Source organism: Carcharodon carcharias, chromosome 16 (assembly GCF_017639515.1).
Source record: "Carcharodon carcharias isolate sCarCar2 chromosome 16, sCarCar2.pri, whole genome shotgun sequence".
Classification (NCBI taxonomy): Eukaryota; Metazoa; Chordata; class Chondrichthyes; order Lamniformes; family Lamnidae; genus Carcharodon; species Carcharodon carcharias.
Genome location: NC_054482.1, coordinates 108,880,825 through 108,900,325, shown reverse-complemented (window position 1 = coordinate 108,900,325; position 19,501 = coordinate 108,880,825). Strand labels below are relative to the sequence as shown.

The following is a 19,501-nucleotide window of genomic DNA, read 5'->3' as shown; positions in this document are numbered from 1 at the left end:
AAAGGATTTGCTGGGGAATCGAATAGGTTATTTCCTCTGGTGGGAGAATCAAGAACTAGGAGGCATCATTTTAAAAATTAGAGCCAGCCATTTAGAATAGAAATCAGGAAACATATTTTCCACATGAAGTAGTAGAAATCTAGAACACTCTCTTCCAAATGTTGATAGGGGACAATTGTAATTTTCAAGACTAAACGGATTTGTGTTGGGTACAAGGAATACAAAGAAAAGCCAGATAGATGGAATTGAGGTGCAGATTAGCCGTGGTCTACTTGAAAGGAAGAGCAGGCCCAAGGGGCTGGATGGCCTTCTCGCATTCCTATAAGAGTATAAATCTTTTCCTATGTTCCTTTGCCAGTCCTTGGAGCATTGCATTAAATATACAAGGCCGGGGGCAACCTCCAATGGCCAGGGCAAAACAGGGCCCATTTCCCAAGGACAGGTTGCTGCCATGGAGCCTCATTGGTAATGGGTGTGAAGTAGAGAATTGGGCCCACAACACCATTTCCGTATATCTGGTCCACACTCACACCTGGCCAGGCTCCACACCTCAATCAGAACTTCACAAAGTTACCCAAATAAAGGTCGTCCTTTATTCAAGTTTTCCTTGTGTACCGCACATTCTTTTCTTCACCCACTGAGGACTGCAGTGTCAAACTTCTGTTACCGGATGAGGACAACTATTTTAATAATACTCTTAGAACGTCAGTTCAAATCTCAAATGGTACGTTCAGAATTTGTGTTTAGTTAAAATAAAACCCAGAAATAAAAAATTAGTGTCAGCAAAAAAAAAAGGTTAGTATGGAAGATGTGTTGGGACACTGAATGACCAAAAAATTGATAAAGAAGAGGTATTAGAAAGGCTGGCTCCACTTAAAGTTAAAACATTACCAGGACCAGATCAGATGCATCTGAAGATACTGAGGAAAGGAAGGGTGGAAATCCCAGAGGCACTGGCCATAATCTTCCAATCCTCCTTAGATACAGGGTGGTTGCCATAGGACTGGGGAATTACAGATATTACACCCTTGTTCAAAGGAAAGTGTAAGGATAAGTATAGCAATTACAGGCTAGTCAGTTTAATCTTGGTGATGGGAAAGCTTTTAGAGGTGATAATCCGAACCACTTGAACAAATGAGAATTGATTTAGGAAAGCCAGCACAACATTTCCTTTAAGGGAAAGTCATGCTTAACCAACTTGATTGATTCTTTGATGAGGTAGCAGAGAGGGTTGATGAAGATAATGCAGCTCATGTGACTTCCAAGAGGCGTTTGATAAAGTGTCATTACCCAAGCTTGTCAGCAAAGTCAAAGCTCATGAATCAAAGGGACAATGAAAACAAGTTGGCTGAGTGAGAGGAAACAGAGAGCAATGGTGAACAGTTGTTCCTCAAACTGGAGGAAGGATATATAGTGGTGTTCCCCAGGGTACTAGAGCCAGTGTTTCTCATGATAGATATTAATCACATCGATTTGGGTGTACAGGGCAAAATTTCAAAATTTGTGATGACGCAAAACCCCGGAAGTATTGTGAGCTGTGTGCAGGTTAGTGATAGACTCCAAGAGGACATAGGTTGGTGGAATAGGCAGACATGCGGCAAATGCAATTTAATGGTGAGAAGTATGAAGTGTTTCATTTTGGTAGGAAGAATAAGGAGCAGTAATATCCGATAAAGGATGCAATTCAAAAGGGTGTTCAGAAGCAGAGGTGCGTGTGTACAAATTGTTGAAGGTGGCTGCGCAGATTGAGAAAATGGTTGGGGAATCCTGAGATTTATAAGTAGAGACATAGAGTGCAAAAGCAAGAAAGTTATCGTGAATCTTCATGAAACACTGGTTCGGCCTCAACTGGAGTATTATGTCCAATCCTGGACATCACATTTTAGGAAGGTTGTGAAGGCATTAGAGAGGGCGCAGAAAAGATTTACAAGCATGGTTCCGGGGATGAGGGACTTCAGTTACATGGATAGATTTGGAAAAGCTGGGCTGTCTCCTTACGGCAAAGAAGATCGTGAGGTGATTTGATAGAGAGATTCAAAATTATGTGGGTCTGAACAGAGTATGTAGGGAGTAACTGTTTTCATTGGTGGAAAGGTTGAGTAGGAATTTAAGGTGATTGGCAAAAAGACCAAAGGCAACAAGGGGCAGGAGTTTCCCGTTGGCGAGCAAGGGGCGGGGCCCACTCACTGACGCGTGAAATGACACGTGGTGACATTGGGCGGAACTCCTGATGTCACCCCGCCCCGTTTAAATTTTCAGGAAGGCGGGGCACAGCAAAATCAGCTGCCCGCCCGCCAACCTGTCAATGGCCAATTGAAGCCATTGACAGAGTCATTGAAGTAATTAATGGACCTGCCCGTCCAACCTTAAGGTTGGCAGGCAGGCCAGGAGCCCTGGCCTTTGTCATCAAAAACATAGCTCTACGTTCGCCACACTCAGAAAAAGCATAAAACCTCATCCACAGATGGGATGAGGTTTCATGTAGGTTCTTAAAAATTTAATTAAAGTTTTTTAAAAAGTTGTGGACATGTCCCAACTCATGTGACAGTGTCAGATGAGGGGACATGTCAGGGGATTTTTTTTTTCTATTTTTAATATTTTTGATAGTAGAGGCAATCTCCCTGAGGCAGCACTTAGCCTCAGGGAGATGAGTGAGCTCTTTCGTGCGCATGGGCAAAAGAGCGCACTCTCAGGTTTAAGGATTCCCCACCCCCCCCACCCCACCCACACAGGGACCGCACAGCGCTTCTGTGTGGACGTCACGCTGGGCGGACCTTAATTGGCCTGCCCACATAAAATGGCAGTGCGCCCCCAATCTGGGGTGCCAGTCGGAGGCGTGGCTCTTGTGTACGCCCACAATTCAACTTCCCCCTCGACAGGGGGAGAATCCTGCCCAAGGTTCTTTTCTTTGCAGCTGTGGTTAGGGTCTGGAATGCACGGCCTGAGAGTGTGGTGGAGGCAAATTCAATCATGGCTGTCAAAAGAGAATTGAATAATTATCTGAAGAGCAAAAATTTTCAAGGCTAGGGGGAAAGTGGAAAAAGTTGAGTTGTTTTGTAGAGAACCTACGCAGACATGAAGGACTAAATGGCCTCATTCTGTAACCATTCTGTGATTCTATGAAGCTGTTAGATCGTCGTAAGAAAACCAATTGGTTCACAAACGGGAAGGAAATCTACCATATGCTCTTGCGGTTAATCCAGTTTCATAACAGCATAGTTAACTCTTAACTGCCCACTGAAGCGACCCAGCAAACTCAGTTTTACAGATCAATTAGGGATGGGCAATAACTGCTCACCTTTCCAGTGATGTTGATATACTGAGAATTAAAAAAAACATTTCTGTCCACTTTCCCATTGAAATCAAGCACGGTTTTTCTGAAGTACCTCCTGAGAGAGGGGTGGAGGCAGATTCCACCGTGGATTTCCAAATGGAACTAGATAATTACCCGAAGAGAGAAAATTTGCAGTGGGCAAAGCGGGGAATTTGGGACTAGCTGGGTTGCTGTTGCAGAGAGCTGGTACAAACACAGTGGCCCTAGTTGTCAAAAACATAGCTCTGTGTTTGCCACACTCAGTGTGGATTGGACCTATCACTCTTGTTCATAGCTGCATTTTTTTTTGGTCTTAAATGCTTCCGTAGACTAGGGACAAATGGGATGATGGATGTGGAACAGCATGTGTATGTATGTCTGTGTGTGTGTATGTGTGGGTGTGTGTGTGTGTGTGCGTCCGTGTGTGTATTTGCGTGCATGTGTGTGTGTGTGCGTGTGTGTATATGTAGCAGCAGGGGACACAGGAGGGGTATAGTTGATCCAGGATCAATTAGAACTTGTAAAAGGGAACTGGAATTAAATATGTTTAAAAAAGCTAATTGAAGGTTAAATATTAACAAATCTACAGAAGCCTATTTCAGGACAGGTCAGTGAATCCTTCGAATGCAATCTGTTCCTCTATCTGGTCTGAGAAACATTTCTAATCACTATCTTTGCTCACTGCTGCTGAGTTTTGTGTTCAGTCCTGCACTCAGTATCGAAATAGCTTTCCTATCAATATCTTCCACCATTTTGAAGACTTGTACTTGTGAAGGAGAAATATAGAATGTGGGAATAGGAAAGGATTTAGATTAGGAAGCTCCAGCGGAAATAAATCAACTAGGCTACTCAGTGTTATAATCTCTAATTCTGTGACCACATCTCCCCTTGGTCCACTGAAAATTAATTGACCCTTGAGCCTATTAACATATCTTAGTCCTCTAAGGCCAGGGAATAACCAAAATTGCACCTCAAAAAGGGACGTAGATGCATTAGAAAGAACTCATTATTCACAGGAAAGTCTTATTGCCATACAGTCGTCTTACACAAACTTATAGACAATGATTGTATAGTCAGTATGAAACAGTAATAACTTCTTTATGGTTTCTTGAAAACAGCAACAAAAACCCTTTTCATCAGAAGAATTAGCTTGGATTTGTCAGCTTGGCTCAGTTGAAATCACTCTTGCTCCTTTAATGTCAGAGGGTCATGAGTTTAAGCCCCTGAGGTAGGAGTTGACTAACTTATGTAAGCCAATAGTCCAGTAGAGTGTAGAGGGAGTGTTGCAATTTTGGAATTGCTGGCCTTCAGGTGAGGTTTTGACATTCTTGCCTCTGAATCAGAAGGTTGTGCGTTCAAGCACCACTCCAGGACTTGAGCACAAATATCAAGGCTGACACTCCTGTGCAGTACAGAAGGACTACTGCTCTGTCGGAGGCACCATCTTTTGGATGAGACATTAAACCAAATGTAAAAGATCTCATGACACTATTTTGAAAAAGACCAGGGGGCTTGTCCCTGGTGCCCCGACCAACATTTATTCCTCAATTAACATCACAAAAACAGATAATCTGCCTTTCCTATACTTCCTTTATAGAGCAAAGCCTGTGGAGACCAGGTTAACCAACATTGTTAGGATTTCAGCTGCTCAGTTGGCGGAGTTATAGTATACCCATTCACCATCCAGGCCAGGTCAGTGCCTCATGACCCCTGACATCATTTGATTGTTCTACTCTTGGACCCTTATTAGCATGTTGATTCCAAAAGGAAATTGAATAGACACTTGGAAATAAACTTGCAGGGCTACAGGGTTAGAGCAGGGAATGGAACTGGCTGGTTTGCTCTACAGAAAGCTAGCATGGACTCGATAGGCCAACTAGCCTCCTTAGTGATGTAATGATTCGATGGTCATTATCACATTACTGTTTTGGAAGCTGGCTGGGCACTAATGGTAGCCATGTTCCCTACATTACAACAGTGCCAACACTTCAAAAGTACCTCATTAGGTTTAGTGTGCTTCAATATGCCCTGTGGTCATCAAAGGTGCTATAAAAATGCAAGTCTTTCTTTCTTTGAGCTGAGTACACATCAGCCCACTCAGATTGACATTGAAGATCCCAAGGCAGTATCTGAAGAAGAGTTGAGAGATTTCCTGAACTGCTAGCATCGCAGACCAATCAACCATACATTCACCAAATGAATGTCTGTTGGATTTTAAATCTGTGATGTACCAAGCCATGCTTCAAAGTAATTTATTGCTCAAGAAACACCAATTAGATGTTTCTTTTAATAATTTTGCTCTGTCTAAGGAACGGAAATAACATTTATTAATGTTAAAATTTCAGGCATCGTTGAAATGGGGCAAAAATTGCCAAGACTACAAGATTGCAGCAAAGGCATCTACTGGCCACTTTGAGCATTATCCTGCTGTACTGGTCAAAGCAAAATGGGGCAAGCTACCTCAAACCCTAAAAGAAACTGCAGGAATGTAGGAACTGTTCTAATTTATAAACATCTTTCACTGTATTACTGTGCATTCAGAGTGCTGTGCAGAAGACTAACTCCCCCTCACTTCCATTACAGTGTGGCTGATAAGCTGGCCGGGATTGCCTTCACGTTAGGGTTCTCGGAGAGGCATAGGAAGAGTCCTGCTCATCAGATTTCAGTGGTTACTGCTGCAACCTCTCAACAAACACTCAATGTTGTAGTGAAAACTCCAAAGGTATTTCTCATTTCACTAACATTTCCTCTGCAAATTTTCTCCCCTCGGTATCTGTCGCTGGGCACTATCCAAAAGCCTTCTCCAAGCAGCCACTCATGATATGAGACTTATTGTTGGAAGGTGTAACGCCTACAAGGGGGTTGACAGAATGCAATCTGGCCCTCGTCTGATTGGATGATCACAACTCCATTGGGAGCCAATCTTGATCCCTCCTTGAAACAGGGTTGCTGAAACCAACTGTAGTGCCCAAATGGCAGCTGGAGTCCTGTACACAAACCTGGAAAAAAAAACCTTAAATGTAATCTGTAAAGCTTAGGCATCTACTGTGGCTCAGTGGGTAGCACTTTCACCTCTGAGGCAGAAGGTGATAAGGTCAACGTCCATTCATGAGAGTTTAGTGCAAAAGTCAAATGGCACCCCCAGTGCACAGCTTGCCGGAGGTGTTGTCTTTTGGATTAAAGTGAGGCACCAGCTGCCTTCTCAGGTGGCTGTAAAAGATCCCATGGAAATATTCGAAGAAGAATGGGAGAATTTTCCCTTGTGTCCTACCCCTCAACCAACATCACAAAAAATCAGAGTATCTGGTTATTTTAGCGTTGCTGGCTTTGGGATTTTGCTACGCAATAAGTAGCTGCCACCAGTACATTTCATTGGCCACTTTGAGATGTCCTGAGGTTGTGAAAGGAGGTAAAGAAAGGCAAGTATTTCGTTTCTTACCTGATCAGATCAACACAGGCAATCGCTGGATGATAATCAGGAGCTGGAACCCTGGCTGTTTGCCCCTCATTAAACCAGGGATTCTGTGCTCTGATCTGTACGGCATAAGCTCCTAATGGATAAACTCACTGAGCAAGGCAGGCCTGCATCCACATGTTTTAGTGATAAGATTCCCCCTGTGAAATTGATTTTTGAGAAACCTTAAATGCACTTTATTATGAGCGGGTTTAGGATTTCAGTGCATCATTGCATAGAAGAGGTTTCCAGTCTCAATACTCTAAATCTATCACGACACTGCTTCTTTCCTATTTAGCATGTATTCAGTCGCCAAGGTCTCCGCATTCCAGCACCGTTACCTTTTAATTTAAACGCTCCCTCAGTGCAGAAAAGAGGATTACTTGCCTTTGCGGATTTACCTGCCATGGTTTTACCAACGTCCACAGGTACATCTTCTTGTTTTCTCTACTTTTACATCCGACATCATTAGACAGCTGAGTATGCCAAATGAAGTGAGTCATGGACCTCTCAGCTCTGTGTCCAACTCTGGGCACCGCTTAAGGGAGGATGTCAAGGCCTTGGAGACGATTCAGAGAAGACTCACTAGAATCGTACTGGGAACGATAGACTTCAGTTCTCTGAAGAGGTTAGAGAAGCTGGAGCTGTTCTCCTTAGAGCAGAGGTTAAGGGATGACTTAATAGACATGTTCAAAATTATAAGGGGTTTTGGTAGAGTAAATAAGAAGAACCTGTTTTCACTAGCGGGACAGTTGTTAACCAGAGGACTCAGATTTACAACAGGTGCCAAAAGAATCAGAGAGGAGGGGAAGAGATTTTTTAATACAGCAGGTTGTTCTGAAATGAACTGAACTGAGTGAAAGGTGGAATCAAACTCGATGGTTAATTTTGAAAGGGAAATGCTTTCATACTTTGAAAAGAAATATTCTCCGGACTCTGGGGAAAAAAGAGAGGATTGGGATTAATTGGATAATCCTTTCACAAAGAGCTGACAAGGGCATTCCAGGCTGATTGGCCTCCTTCTGTGCTGTAAGGTTCTATGATTCAAAGGCCTGAATTTTTCAGTCGGCGTGCTGGGTCGGGTCCGACACACCGGCGCATAAAGTGACGGCTGATGACACCAGGTGTGCGTCCTGACATCATCGCGACGTTTCGTTCGGCGGGCGTGCGCCAGCGTCGGCTGCGCACCTGCCAAAAACTGATAGGCCTATTAAGGCCATTCACGAATTAATCGGTGTCATTGTTAACGTTTCCCGTCCAACCTGAAAGCTGGCAGACAGGCATCCACCAGCGGGATGAGGTTTCCTAAAGCTTTTGTGAATCAAATAAACATGTTTCGTGAAATATAAAAGCATGACCCATCTCATTGACACAGTCGCATGAGCGGACATGTTTAATTCGATTTTTTTCCATTTATTTAATTATTTCAATAACAATTCAATCTCCCTGAGGGAGCTCCGTGCCTCAGGGAGATTGGAGCGCTCTTTCATACACATGCACGAAAGAGCGCTGGCCTCAACTCTCCCTCCTCCCCCCTCCCCCTACCCGCACAGGTAGCGTTGAGCCACAGCTCACGTTTTACAAGGCCTGCCCGCGTAAAATGGCGGCATGGAGCCGATCGCAGGCAGCAGTCAGCTCTGCGACCACCCCTGCCCACTCCCACCGACTGAAAAATTCAGGCCTACATTTTCTGAAATGATTAGCTTGGTAATTGCTAGGACCCCACCATCACACCAGTTCATTAATTGGTCGGTAACTCATTACAGAGATTTTCCCAAGCACTGATTATTATGATTTTTGTTTTACAGCTGAATGCACAGTTATGCAAAACCATTTCACCCCATTTACCAAGGACAGTTTTGAGTACCAAATGCCTGAAGGCTGTGCTCATGTATTGGTCCAAGATTGTACTCCTGAACTGAAGTTCATCTTACTAATAAGACACAGTGCAGAATCACTGTTTGTACAGCTGAATTGTCCTTCTAGGTAAGGGACACTAACGTGTTCAGCAGATAAGAAGCATTCAGCAAGGTCACACTTTTGATAATGCGCTATCTTTTTCTTTTTGAAAAGTGCAATAGAAATGCAATCGACAAAAACAGGAGAAATCCAATTGTTCGTCAACGGGACCAAGATATCAATCACAAGCCTTCCATTTACAGGTCCAAGTACGTAACTTTGCTTCTTCGAGATAAACGTTGAAATCTTGGTCTCGCACAAGCTTTCAAAGTGTTGCAGAAAAGGGACGTAAGGTTGATCCCTGTGTGGAAGAATACAGCAAGGAGCTATTGTCCCCCATATTTGTACCCCCACGCTCCTCTGTCGGCCAGAGGAACATGTCCAGGCATTGAGCCTTTTTTGAATTAAATAAAGGCATGGGGGATAATAATTCCCTGGCGCATTCTCTATGGTAACATCTCGACCAATCACAGTTAACAATCAGCGCCCTTTTCTCATGCAGTATAAATTGTTGCTCCCTTTGAAATTTGGCATTCTTGCATCGCTCCTGATAAGTGCAAGACAAAAAGCTTCTCTTTTTTTCAGCAATACTCAAGTTCTGTACTACCAACTGACTGTAAGGACTGAGTTCTGAGGAAAGATTAGTGTTAATTATATATCGCTTTGGGATTAATTGTATTCTGGTGGCGGGCGCTCATTGTGTTCATATCTATGTATAAAGGAACAGGGTGAAAGAGAGGTTGGTGTTGGTCTGAAGGTGCATGATATGTAATATTTGTCTCTGTAAATAACAGTTGTAAGTGTATGAAGACTAGGCTTCAGTTCAATCCTTCACTGTCTGGCTGTGTGAGTGGTAACCCTTAAAAGATAGCAAGTGGAGTTGTCATTGGTGAGCATTATTTCAATGGCTGATGATTGCAAGACAAGACGAGACAGGTATAAACTGCTGAAGAGCAATTCAGAAGGGCCTTCAACTAAAACTCAATGGGCAGATCCTCCCTAGGATGTGTTGGAAAGGGAAATCAGACAGGATGGATTGTGTCCTGTGTTAGGGAGGACTCCCGATTTACAGTCTGTTTAATTGAATGGGTTGGAATCAAGATGGGCTGCTTCCTAATAGGCCAGATCCTTCTACATCACCTGCATCCAGCTAATCTAACATAGACAATGGCAATCACAGGAAAGTGCCTGTTTGAATAGTAAGATTGTGATTAGAGCCACCTATACCATTCCCACAAGCCGTTATAATGGTTGCTGTTTGACTTTAAGTGGAATTTAGGTTAAACGTGTGGGCTGAGGGTTCCCCTGATGGCTCCATTGGTTTAGGCAATGACTGCCTCGTCCATGTTGACAGTGAAGTTCCCTCATCTGCATTCGAATGTGAGGAATTTGCACTTGGCCAAGGCACATCAGGGCACCTGCATTCCGAGGAATCTTTCCCTGGTTTCAGAAAAGGCGGGGGCAAAAAAAAGCCTGCCTTTGACAACGTCCCCAGGCAAGGCTTCATCCCTACAGGGAGCTCACTTTCTTCAACTCGCCAACCACTGTCCCATCACTTAAAGTTCTGCAATGGTAGAATATACCTTAAGCTAGTTTTACAGTAAACCACAGAAGTATGACCCAATATTTGAATAATTAAATGTTTTTGTCTAACTGCTTCTGAATTGGCTTTCAGTTTTGCAATGTGCTCGTTGTGACTTCCAGTAATTGCATTACTTAAATCAGCCATGATCTTATTGAATGGCGGCAAAGGCTTGAGGGGCCGAGTGGCCTAATCCTGCTTCCAATTTGCGCGTTCGTATGTTCATGTTCAGTGTCCACATGTCAAACTTAATTTTGAATTAAATTCTCTTTCGCAAATTCAGGGCTCATGCTGATTTGTCTCTAACTGGAAGCAGCTACTGAAACTCACATCGCACTCTGACCGACTTGTGTCTGACTTTGTCTAACGCTGACCTTGACTGTTACAGAATCCTTGGTCATCGAGAGAAGTGAAAATGGGGTGAGGATAAAAGCACCAGGACTCGGCCTTGAAAAGCTCTGCTTCGATGGCAAAGAGATCAAGGTGCTTAACATTCCCTGCTGTTATCTTCTTTTCAGATAAAGAAAAACCTTAGTTTTAAAAATTAAAAATTCCTGAGCTCCACAGGAATCTTATTACAAAACACCAGAGAGTGCCTAATCTGGGTTGACACTTCAGTGCAATACGAAGGAAGCACTACACTGTCAAAGGTGCTGCCTTTTGGATAACTCAGGAAACTGAGGGCCCACCTGACATCTCAGATGTAAGGTTCCATGCACTATTTGAAGAACAGCGGGGCAGTTAGTTCCCCACTGACCAACATTCATCCCTCAACCAACATTACGATCTATGTTCCTTTGCAGATGCTTAACATGGTTGTTTTTTGTGGGAACATGCCGTGCACAAATTGGTGACCGCATTCCATGCAACACAACAATGACTATACTTCAGAAGTTCTTCATTAGTTGTAAAGTGGTTTGGAATGTCCTGAGGTTAAATTAAAGTCTTTCCTTTTGTCTTTTTGTCCTTACATTCCATCATAGACTCCTGCCTGAGTCGGGTCAGGCAGATTAGCTGCTCCAGAGCAGAAATGGAGCAGTAAATAGAACAGAGTGACCTTAACTCCTACTGGGCAGGGAGAATTAAAATCACCCTTTTCATAGCAACTTGAGTGGCCTTGAATGGAGGATCATATTGTCATTGCATTGAGCTGAACTTTTCTCTGTCTCCCTAATCCAGGTTACCGTGCTACCATGGATGGCTGAGACTACTTGCGGATTATGCGGGCGAAGTGATTCCCAGAGGAGCACTGAGTATCCACAACCAAATAAACGCAGCACCAATGAAATTCTCAAATTTGCACACTCGTGGTTACTGCCAGGGGAAAACTGTACAGATGGTAAAGGAATACATTCCAGAGTCTTCAAGTAGGAATTCAAGCATTCTGAGATCTTTCAGATGCCAACCTGGTAGAAGTTTCCCAAATACTTACTAGCAGACCCTTTTTGAATAATTCGGACCAACATGCCTGCATGTGATTTCCTTCTTTAAAAAGGCTTTCACCTTTTGACTTTATAATTTTCCTCGAAGCTTTCACCCAAAGTGGCTGCACAGATAGCGGATGCATTAGCTGTAAGCTTTCAAAATTCCCTAGATCCTGGAAAGGTCCCAGCAATTGGAAAACTGCAAATATAGCACCATTATCCAAGAAAGGAGGGACACAGAAAGAAGAAAACTATGGATGAGTTAGCCCAACATCTGTCATTGGGAAAATGCCAAAATCCATTCGTAAGGAAGTGGTAGCAGGACATTTAAAAATAAAAATACAATGAGCAGAGTCAACATGGTTTCATGAAAGAGGAACCATGTTTGATGAATTTACTGAAGTACTTTGAAGATGTAACAAGTAGGATGGATAGAGGGGAATCAGTAGATGCAGTGTATTTGGATTTATAGAAGTCATTCGATAGATTGCCACATAAAAGGTTACTACGCAAGAGTTCATGGTGTTGGGGTTGATACATTAGCATGGATAAAGGATTGGCTAACTGGCAGGAAACAGAGAGTCAGGACAAATGAGGAAAGCTGTAACTAGTGGGGTGCTGCAGGGATCAATGCTGGGGCCTCAGCTATTGATGATCTATATTAATGGCTTGGATGAAGGAACAGAGTGTATTGTAGCCAAATTTGCTGATGACACAAAGATATAGATGGGAAAGCAAGTTGTGAGGAAGACACAGAGGGCGGGATTTTCTGGCCCCTCCTGCCTGCGGGATCTTCCAGTCCCACTGAAGGTGACGGGGATTTGAATGGCTTGCCACATCTACCAAGAGGAAACTTGCCCCAGCAGAGCCAGAAAATCCCAGCCAGAGTCTGCAGAGGGATGTAGCTAGGTGGATAGGCAGATGGAGTAAAGTGTGGAAAAATGTGAGTTGTTCACTTTGGTTGGGAAGAATTGACCATAAAACCATAAGATGTAGGAGCAGATGTAGACCATTCAGCCCATCAAGTCTGCTCCGCCATTCAATGAGATCATGGTTAATCTGATCATCCTCAACTGCACTTTCCTGCCTTTCCCCATAACCCTAGATTCCCTTACTGATTAAAAGTCTGTCTATCTTGGCCTCGAATATACTTAACAACCCAGCCTCTAAAGAATTCCACAGATTTACTACCCTCTGAGAGAAGAAATTCTTCCTCATCTCTGTTTTAAACCCCTTACTCTGAGATTATGCCCTCTGGTCCTAGACTCTCCCACAAGGGGAAACAACCTCGCAGCATCTACCCTGTCAAGACCCCTAAAAATCTTATATATTTCAATAAGTTCACCTCTCATTCTTAACTCCAATGAGTACAGGCCCAACCTACTGAACCTCTCCTAATAAGAAAATCCCTCCATCCCTGCGATCAACCTAGTGAACCTTCTCTGGACTACATTCAATGCCAGTATATCTTTCCTTAGATAAGGGGACCAAAGCTGTTCACAATATTCTAGGTGTGGTCTAACTAGTGCCCTGTACAGTTTTAGCAAGTCTTGCCTATTTTTATAAAAACAAAAAAAACTGCGGATGCTGGAAATCCAAAACAAAAACAGAATTACCTGGAAAAACTCAGCAGGTCTGGCAGCATCGGCGGAGAAGAAAAGAGTTGACATTTCGAGTCCTCATGACCCTTCGACAGAACTTGAGTGAGTCCAAGAAAGGGGTGAAATATAAGCTGGTTTAAGGTGTGTGTGGCGGGGGGGTGGTTTGGGTGGGGGGAGAGAGAGAGAAGTGGAGGGGGTTGGTGTGGTTGTAGGGACAAACAAGCAGTAATAGAAGCAGATCATCAAAAGATGTCACAAACAACAGAACAAAAGAACAAAACAAAATCAGAATTACCTGGAAAAACTCAGCAGGTCTGGCAGCATCGGCAGAGAAGAAAAGAGTTGACGTTTCGAGTCCTCATGACCCTTCGACAGAACTTGAGTGAGTCCAAGAAAGGGGTGAAATATATCAAAATTCTGTTGAAGAGTCATGAGGACTCGAAACGTCAACTCTTTTCTTCTCCGCCGATGCTGCCAGACCTGCTGAGTTTTTCCAGGTAATTCTGTTTTTGTTTTGCCTATTTTTATACTCCATTCCCTTTGCAATAATGGACAACATTCCATTTGCCTTCCCTATTACCTGCTGAACTTGTATGTTAGCTTTTTGGAACTCATGCACAAGACTCCCAAATCCCTCTGTGCTGCAGCCCTTCTGCAGTCTTTCTCCATTTATTTTTTTAAAAATTCATTCATGGGATGTGGGCTTCGCTGACTGGGCCAGGATTTATTGCCCATCCCTAGCTGCCCTCGAGAAGCTCGTGGTGAGCTGCCTTCTTGAACCGCTGCAGCCCATGTGGTGTAGGTACACCCACCGTGCTGTTAGGGAGGGACTTCCAGGATTTTGACCCAGCGAAAGTGAAGGAACGGTGATATATTTCCAAGTCAGGATGGTGAGTGACTTGGAGAGGAACTTCCAGGTGGTGGTGTTCCCATCTACCTGCTGCCCTTGTCCTTCTAGATGATAATGGTTCTGGGTTTGGAAGATGCTGGGCAGAATTTTGCCCGCGGATGGTGGGTGGGCCCCACTGGCTCGGTGGCAGGTGGGCAGCCACCGAAACGGGGCCGGCCTTCCCGACAGGAAATGCTATGCGCTCCCTGTGTGGGGGGTGGAGGGATTCCCCATCTGTCAAACTGCGCTCTTTCACGCATGCGCACACTGCTCCCTCAGGCAAGGTCCTGCCTCAGGGAGTTAACTGACAGGTGAAAAAATAGAAAAATATTAAAATTATTAAAATGTCCCCCTCATGTGACAATATCACACGAGATGGGACATGTTAATAAGAAACACGTAAAGTTTATTAAATTTTTTAAAAAACGGACATGAAACTTCATCCCGCCAGTGGATTAAGTTTCATGAATAATCTGGAGCCCGCTGGAGCTCCTGGCCTGCCCGCCAGCCTTAAGCTTGGACGGGCAGGGTCTTTAACAAGGTTAATTAGCCTGTCAATGGCTTTAATTGGCTGTTGACAGGTCAGCGGACGGAGAGCTGATTTCGCTATCTGCCCGCCTTCCTGAACATGTAAATGGACGGGATGACGTCGGGGGTTCCTCCTGATATCATCCCGTGTCATTTTCCCCTTGGCAAGCGGGACCCGCCCCCAAATCGCCAAGGGGAAAATCCTGGCCACTGTCTAAGGAGCCTTGGTGAATTACTGCAGTGCATCTTGTAGATGGTACACACTGCTGTTACTATGTGCCAGTGGTGGAGGGAGTGAATGTTTGTGGATGTGGTGCCAATCAAGTGGGCTGCTTTGTCCTGGATGGTGTCAGGCTTCTTGAGTGTTTTGGGAGCTGCACTCATCCAGGCAAGTGGGGAGTATTCCATCACACTCCTGCCTTGTGCCTTGTAGATGGTGGACAGGCTTTGGGGAGTCAGGAAGTGAGTTACTCATCACATGATTCCAAGCCTCTGACCTCTCTTGTAACCACAGTATTTATATGGCTAGTTCAGTTCAGTTTCTGGTAAATGGTAACCCCAGGATGTTGATAGTGGAGGTTTCAGTGATGTTAATGCCATTGAACATCAAGGAATGATAGGTGGATTCTCTCTTGTTGGAGATGGTCATTGCCTGGCACTTGTGTAGTGTGAATGTTACTTGCCACTTGTCAGCCCAAGCCTGGATATTGTCCAGGTCTTGCTGCATTTGGACATGGACTGCTTCAGTATCTGAGGAGTCATTAATGGTGCTGAGCATTATGCAATCGCGAACATCCCCACTTTTGACCTTATGATGGACGGAAGGTCACTGATGAAGCAGCTGAAGATGGTTGGGCTGAGGACACTACCCTGAGGAACTCCTGCAGTGATGTCCTGCAGCTAAGATGATTGACTTCCAACATCCACAACCATCTTCCTTTGTGCTAGGTACGACTCCAACCAGCGGAGAGTTTTCCCCCTAATTCCCATTAACTCTAGTTTTGCTAGGACTCCTTGAAGCCACACTCTGTCAAATGCTGTCTTGATGTCAAGGGCAGTCATTCTCACCTCACCCTGGGAGTTCAGCTCTTTTGTCCATGTTTGAACCAAGGCTGAAATGAGGTCAGGAGCTGAAAGGCCCTGGCGTAACTCAAACTGGGCATCAGTGAGCAGTTTATTGCTAAGCAAGTGCTGCTTGATAGCACCGTTGTTGACCTCTTCCATTACTTTACTGATGATCGAGAGTAGACTGATGGGGCGGTAATTGGCTGTGTTGGATTTGTCCTGCTTCTTGTGTGCAGGATATAGTCCTGGCCATTGCAGGAAGTGTCCTGCAGAATGAGCAATGTCTCCAGATCTACCAATGCCTGTTGTGACATTGAAAGTTTTTTTGCCCCCATCCTGATTAAGTATTTCAGACTGTACCTAGGGTACTGCCATACAGTACCTTCCTTACGGAAGGAGGCAGTATAGAGAAAGTTCATTAGGCTGATTCCTGGAATGAAGGGGCTGTCTTATGAGCAAAGGTTGAGCAGGTCGGACTTATACTCATTGGAATTTAGAAGAATAAGAGGTGATGATATTGAAATGTATAAGATTCTGAGGAGGTTTGTCAGGGTAGATGCTGAGAGGATGTTTCCTCCTTTGCAGGAATCTATAACTAGAGGGCGTTGTTTCAAAATAAGGGGTCACCCATTTAAAATGGAGATGAGCAGGGATTTCTTCTCTCAGAGGATCATTAATCTTTAGAATTCTCTACCCCAGAGAGCAGTGAAGGCTGTGTCATTGAACATATTCAAGGCTGATTTAAACAGGTTTTTGATCGACAATGGAGTTGAGGCTTATGGGGGACAGACAGGAAAGTGCAGTTAAGGCCACAATCAGATCAGGCATGATCTTGTTGAATGACAGAGCAGCCTCGCTGGGCTGAATTGCCTACTCTTGCTCCTGTTTGTGTTCAACACTATTATGGTGTTAGTCTCCCTCTGGTGTCATGCCTATTGGGATGTGTGATCCTTGATGGTGCATGCTGGAAGTGATGGCGGAGACGTAGGGACAACAGAGCAAAGCCCAATTCAGACCTTGAGCAATGACTCCCTCCCTACTGGAGTCACTGGATTGCAATCAGGAATTAGGAAAAGCGGACTATTCCACCTCTTTACCTGAGATGGGAGGGTGAGGTTGAGCTCAGTGATAGCACCCACCTAGTTACGAAGTCAGCGCAAGCAAGAAATTGGAACTAGAGCCCTCCCGGTCTGTACGACATGCTGAGTTGCAGGCTGAACCACTTCAGGTTCACAGGTTGGCTTCTGGCATCCAGTGTGGGAGTTAGGCCTAGAAATTAATGGACAACCATCTAATCGTCGTCTATAATTTTAATGCCAGCATTGATTTGTTTGGTTTAAATGCCTCCACTAAAATAGTGCACAATGTGGTGTCAAAGCAAAGTATTAAGCAGTCCCCTTTAATATTTCTGTCAGTCATTTCTAGGTTTGCTGCTGAATTAAGAGGAGCTTTCCACTGTTCTGTCCATTGCCCAAGGAATTCAGTCTGTCCAAATTCTATTTACAGCAGCACCTCCCAGGCTGATGTTTCCCAAAGCCTTGGAGATCTTTGGCCTGGTATCAGTGAACCAGGAGATGGCTTAATTTGAATCTTGTGGCTGGGTCTTCTAACTCTATCTAAAGCTGCTTGGATAATGTAGATAGGGGAGGGCAGGAAAACACCTGTTAGAGAATGGCACAGTTAGCACCTTCCGGAGCTGCCCAAAAGATTTAGTATTATTCTGCAATTCTTATCTTGTTGACTGCAACTGATCACATGAGGCAAGACTGCCCTATTTAAACTCTCATCCCCACTCCCTTAGCAACGCAGAATACCCAGAATGCTCTGGCTGCCCTCTTGCCTCTTATTGCAGAGCAATGTCATGCTAATGTACCATCATTGACATCTCATTTGAATACATCTCATCCAAATATGGGAAGTTCCGGAAGTGTCAACAGGCCCTGGGCAGCTAGCAAAATATCTCCAGCCCAAATTCCTGGTCCTGCCAACCAAGATCAGTTAAATAGAAAACTTAGGCCTCACAGACAACAGAAACAGCCTGTGGATACCTGGAATGAATGGGTTTCTTATGTGGAAAGGTTAGACAGGCTGGACTTGTTTCCACTGGAGTTTAGAAGAATGAGGGGCAACTTGATTGAAGTGTACAAGATCCTGAACGGCTTTGACAAGGCGGACATGGAAAGGATGTTTCCTCTTGTGGGTGAGCCCAGAACTAAGGGGCACTGTTTTAAAATTAGGGGTTGCCCTTAGAGGACAGAGATGAGGAGAATTTTTTTCTCTCAGGCAGTTATGCGACTTTGGAATTCTCTGCCTCAGAAGGTGGTGGAGACAGAGTCATTGAATATTTTTAAGGCAGAGGTAGATAGATTCTTGTTAGGCAAGGGAATTAAAGGTTATTGGGGGTAGATGGGAATGTGGAAGTCGAAACATAAACACATCAGCCATGATTTTATTGAATGGTGGAGCAGGCTCGAGGGGCCGAATAGCCTACTTCTGCTCCTATTTTGTATGTTCGTATATTGACTATAATAACTGTGGTATATACCTAACTCTTGTTTTACCCTATTTTCAGCTTGTAAACTGATGAAAACAACCTTGAGACTAGACAACACAGTTAACATACATGGACAGGAATCTAAATGCTACACTGTTGACCCGGTTTTACGCTGTCAAGCTATATGTTCACCGGTGAAAACAGCCCCAGTTGTCTACGGCTTCCACTGTCTTCCAGCTGGTATGGTTCGCAGTTTGTTTACATAGCTTTGTTATCCAGACTCCATTATTCTGTTGTGGTGAACCAACATGAAATCGTAGCCATTATAGAATAGAATCAGATGGCACAGGAGGAAACTGTTTGGCCTATTGTGCCTGTGCTGACTCGAGCCATCCAATTAGACCCACTACCCCCTGATTTTTCTTCATAGCCTTGCAAATTATTTCTCTTCAAGTGTACTTCCTATTCCCTTCTAATGCACTTTGTTAACATAGCCCCATTTTCTGGAGCAGAGGAAAAGTTTTCATTTATATAAGCACCTTATCTAGAGCTGTTCTAGAGCACTCCAAACCAAAATAAGGCTGTATTCATCATGTGTCCGTGGGCAATATTGAGCAATTTATTTGCATCTTCTAAAAAAGTAAATAGTTTTGTGTCAGCTGACTCAGCTGGTAGTACTCCTCCCTCTGAATCAGAGGGTTCGAGGTTCAATTCCCTTTCCAGGATTTGAGCATCTTTAACCAAGGCCAATGTTCTGGAGCAACATTGGTGAATTACTGCATTGTTGAAGGTACTCTGAATGGTAATGCAAGGTCCCTTCCACCTATTCTATGTGGTTTAATCAGATGTGTTGTCATTCCTTGAAAAAAAGCAGGGAGTTCTCCATGTATCCTGACCAACATTCCTCATTAATAACTAAATAAACGGGAAGTGCTTTGGAACACTTCTGAGAGACGTGACAACAAGCTATACCTGTGCAAGATGTTCCTTGTCTTATTAACAGCAGTCCATTATAACACACTGGGTAGCTTTCCCCCAGGCCAAACTAAACGTGGTTTAATATTTTGCAGATTCTCACGCGAATCCTAGCGATGAACAGCTGATATCTGCCAACTTTGGTCAGAAGAGTGAAGACTTGACAGGCACTGTTGAAGCCCACACTGCCTGTTCATGTCCTTCTGAATGCAATTAA

The 19,501-nt window shown here is 44.1% G+C and overlaps 1 protein-coding gene across 1 annotated transcript in view; it reads left to right on the top strand.

Moving 5' to 3' along the window:
* The window catches only part of LOC121288980 (vitellogenin-like), a 102,809-nt gene extending 83,308 nt beyond the window's left edge, over nt 1-19,501 (top strand). The window contains exons 30-38 of the mRNA XM_041207842.1: nt 5,659-5,801; nt 5,897-6,082; nt 7,240-7,478; nt 8,576-8,753; nt 8,841-8,935; nt 10,697-10,768; nt 11,465-11,647; nt 18,388-18,549; nt 19,380-19,501. Coding sequence (XP_041063776.1) covers nt 5,659-5,801; nt 5,897-6,082; nt 7,240-7,478; nt 8,576-8,753; nt 8,841-8,935; nt 10,697-10,768; nt 11,465-11,647; nt 18,388-18,549; nt 19,380-19,501 — 1,380 coding nt within the window. The remainder of the gene's footprint in view (nt 1-5,658; nt 5,802-5,896; nt 6,083-7,239; nt 7,479-8,575; nt 8,754-8,840; nt 8,936-10,696; nt 10,769-11,464; nt 11,648-18,387; nt 18,550-19,379) is intronic.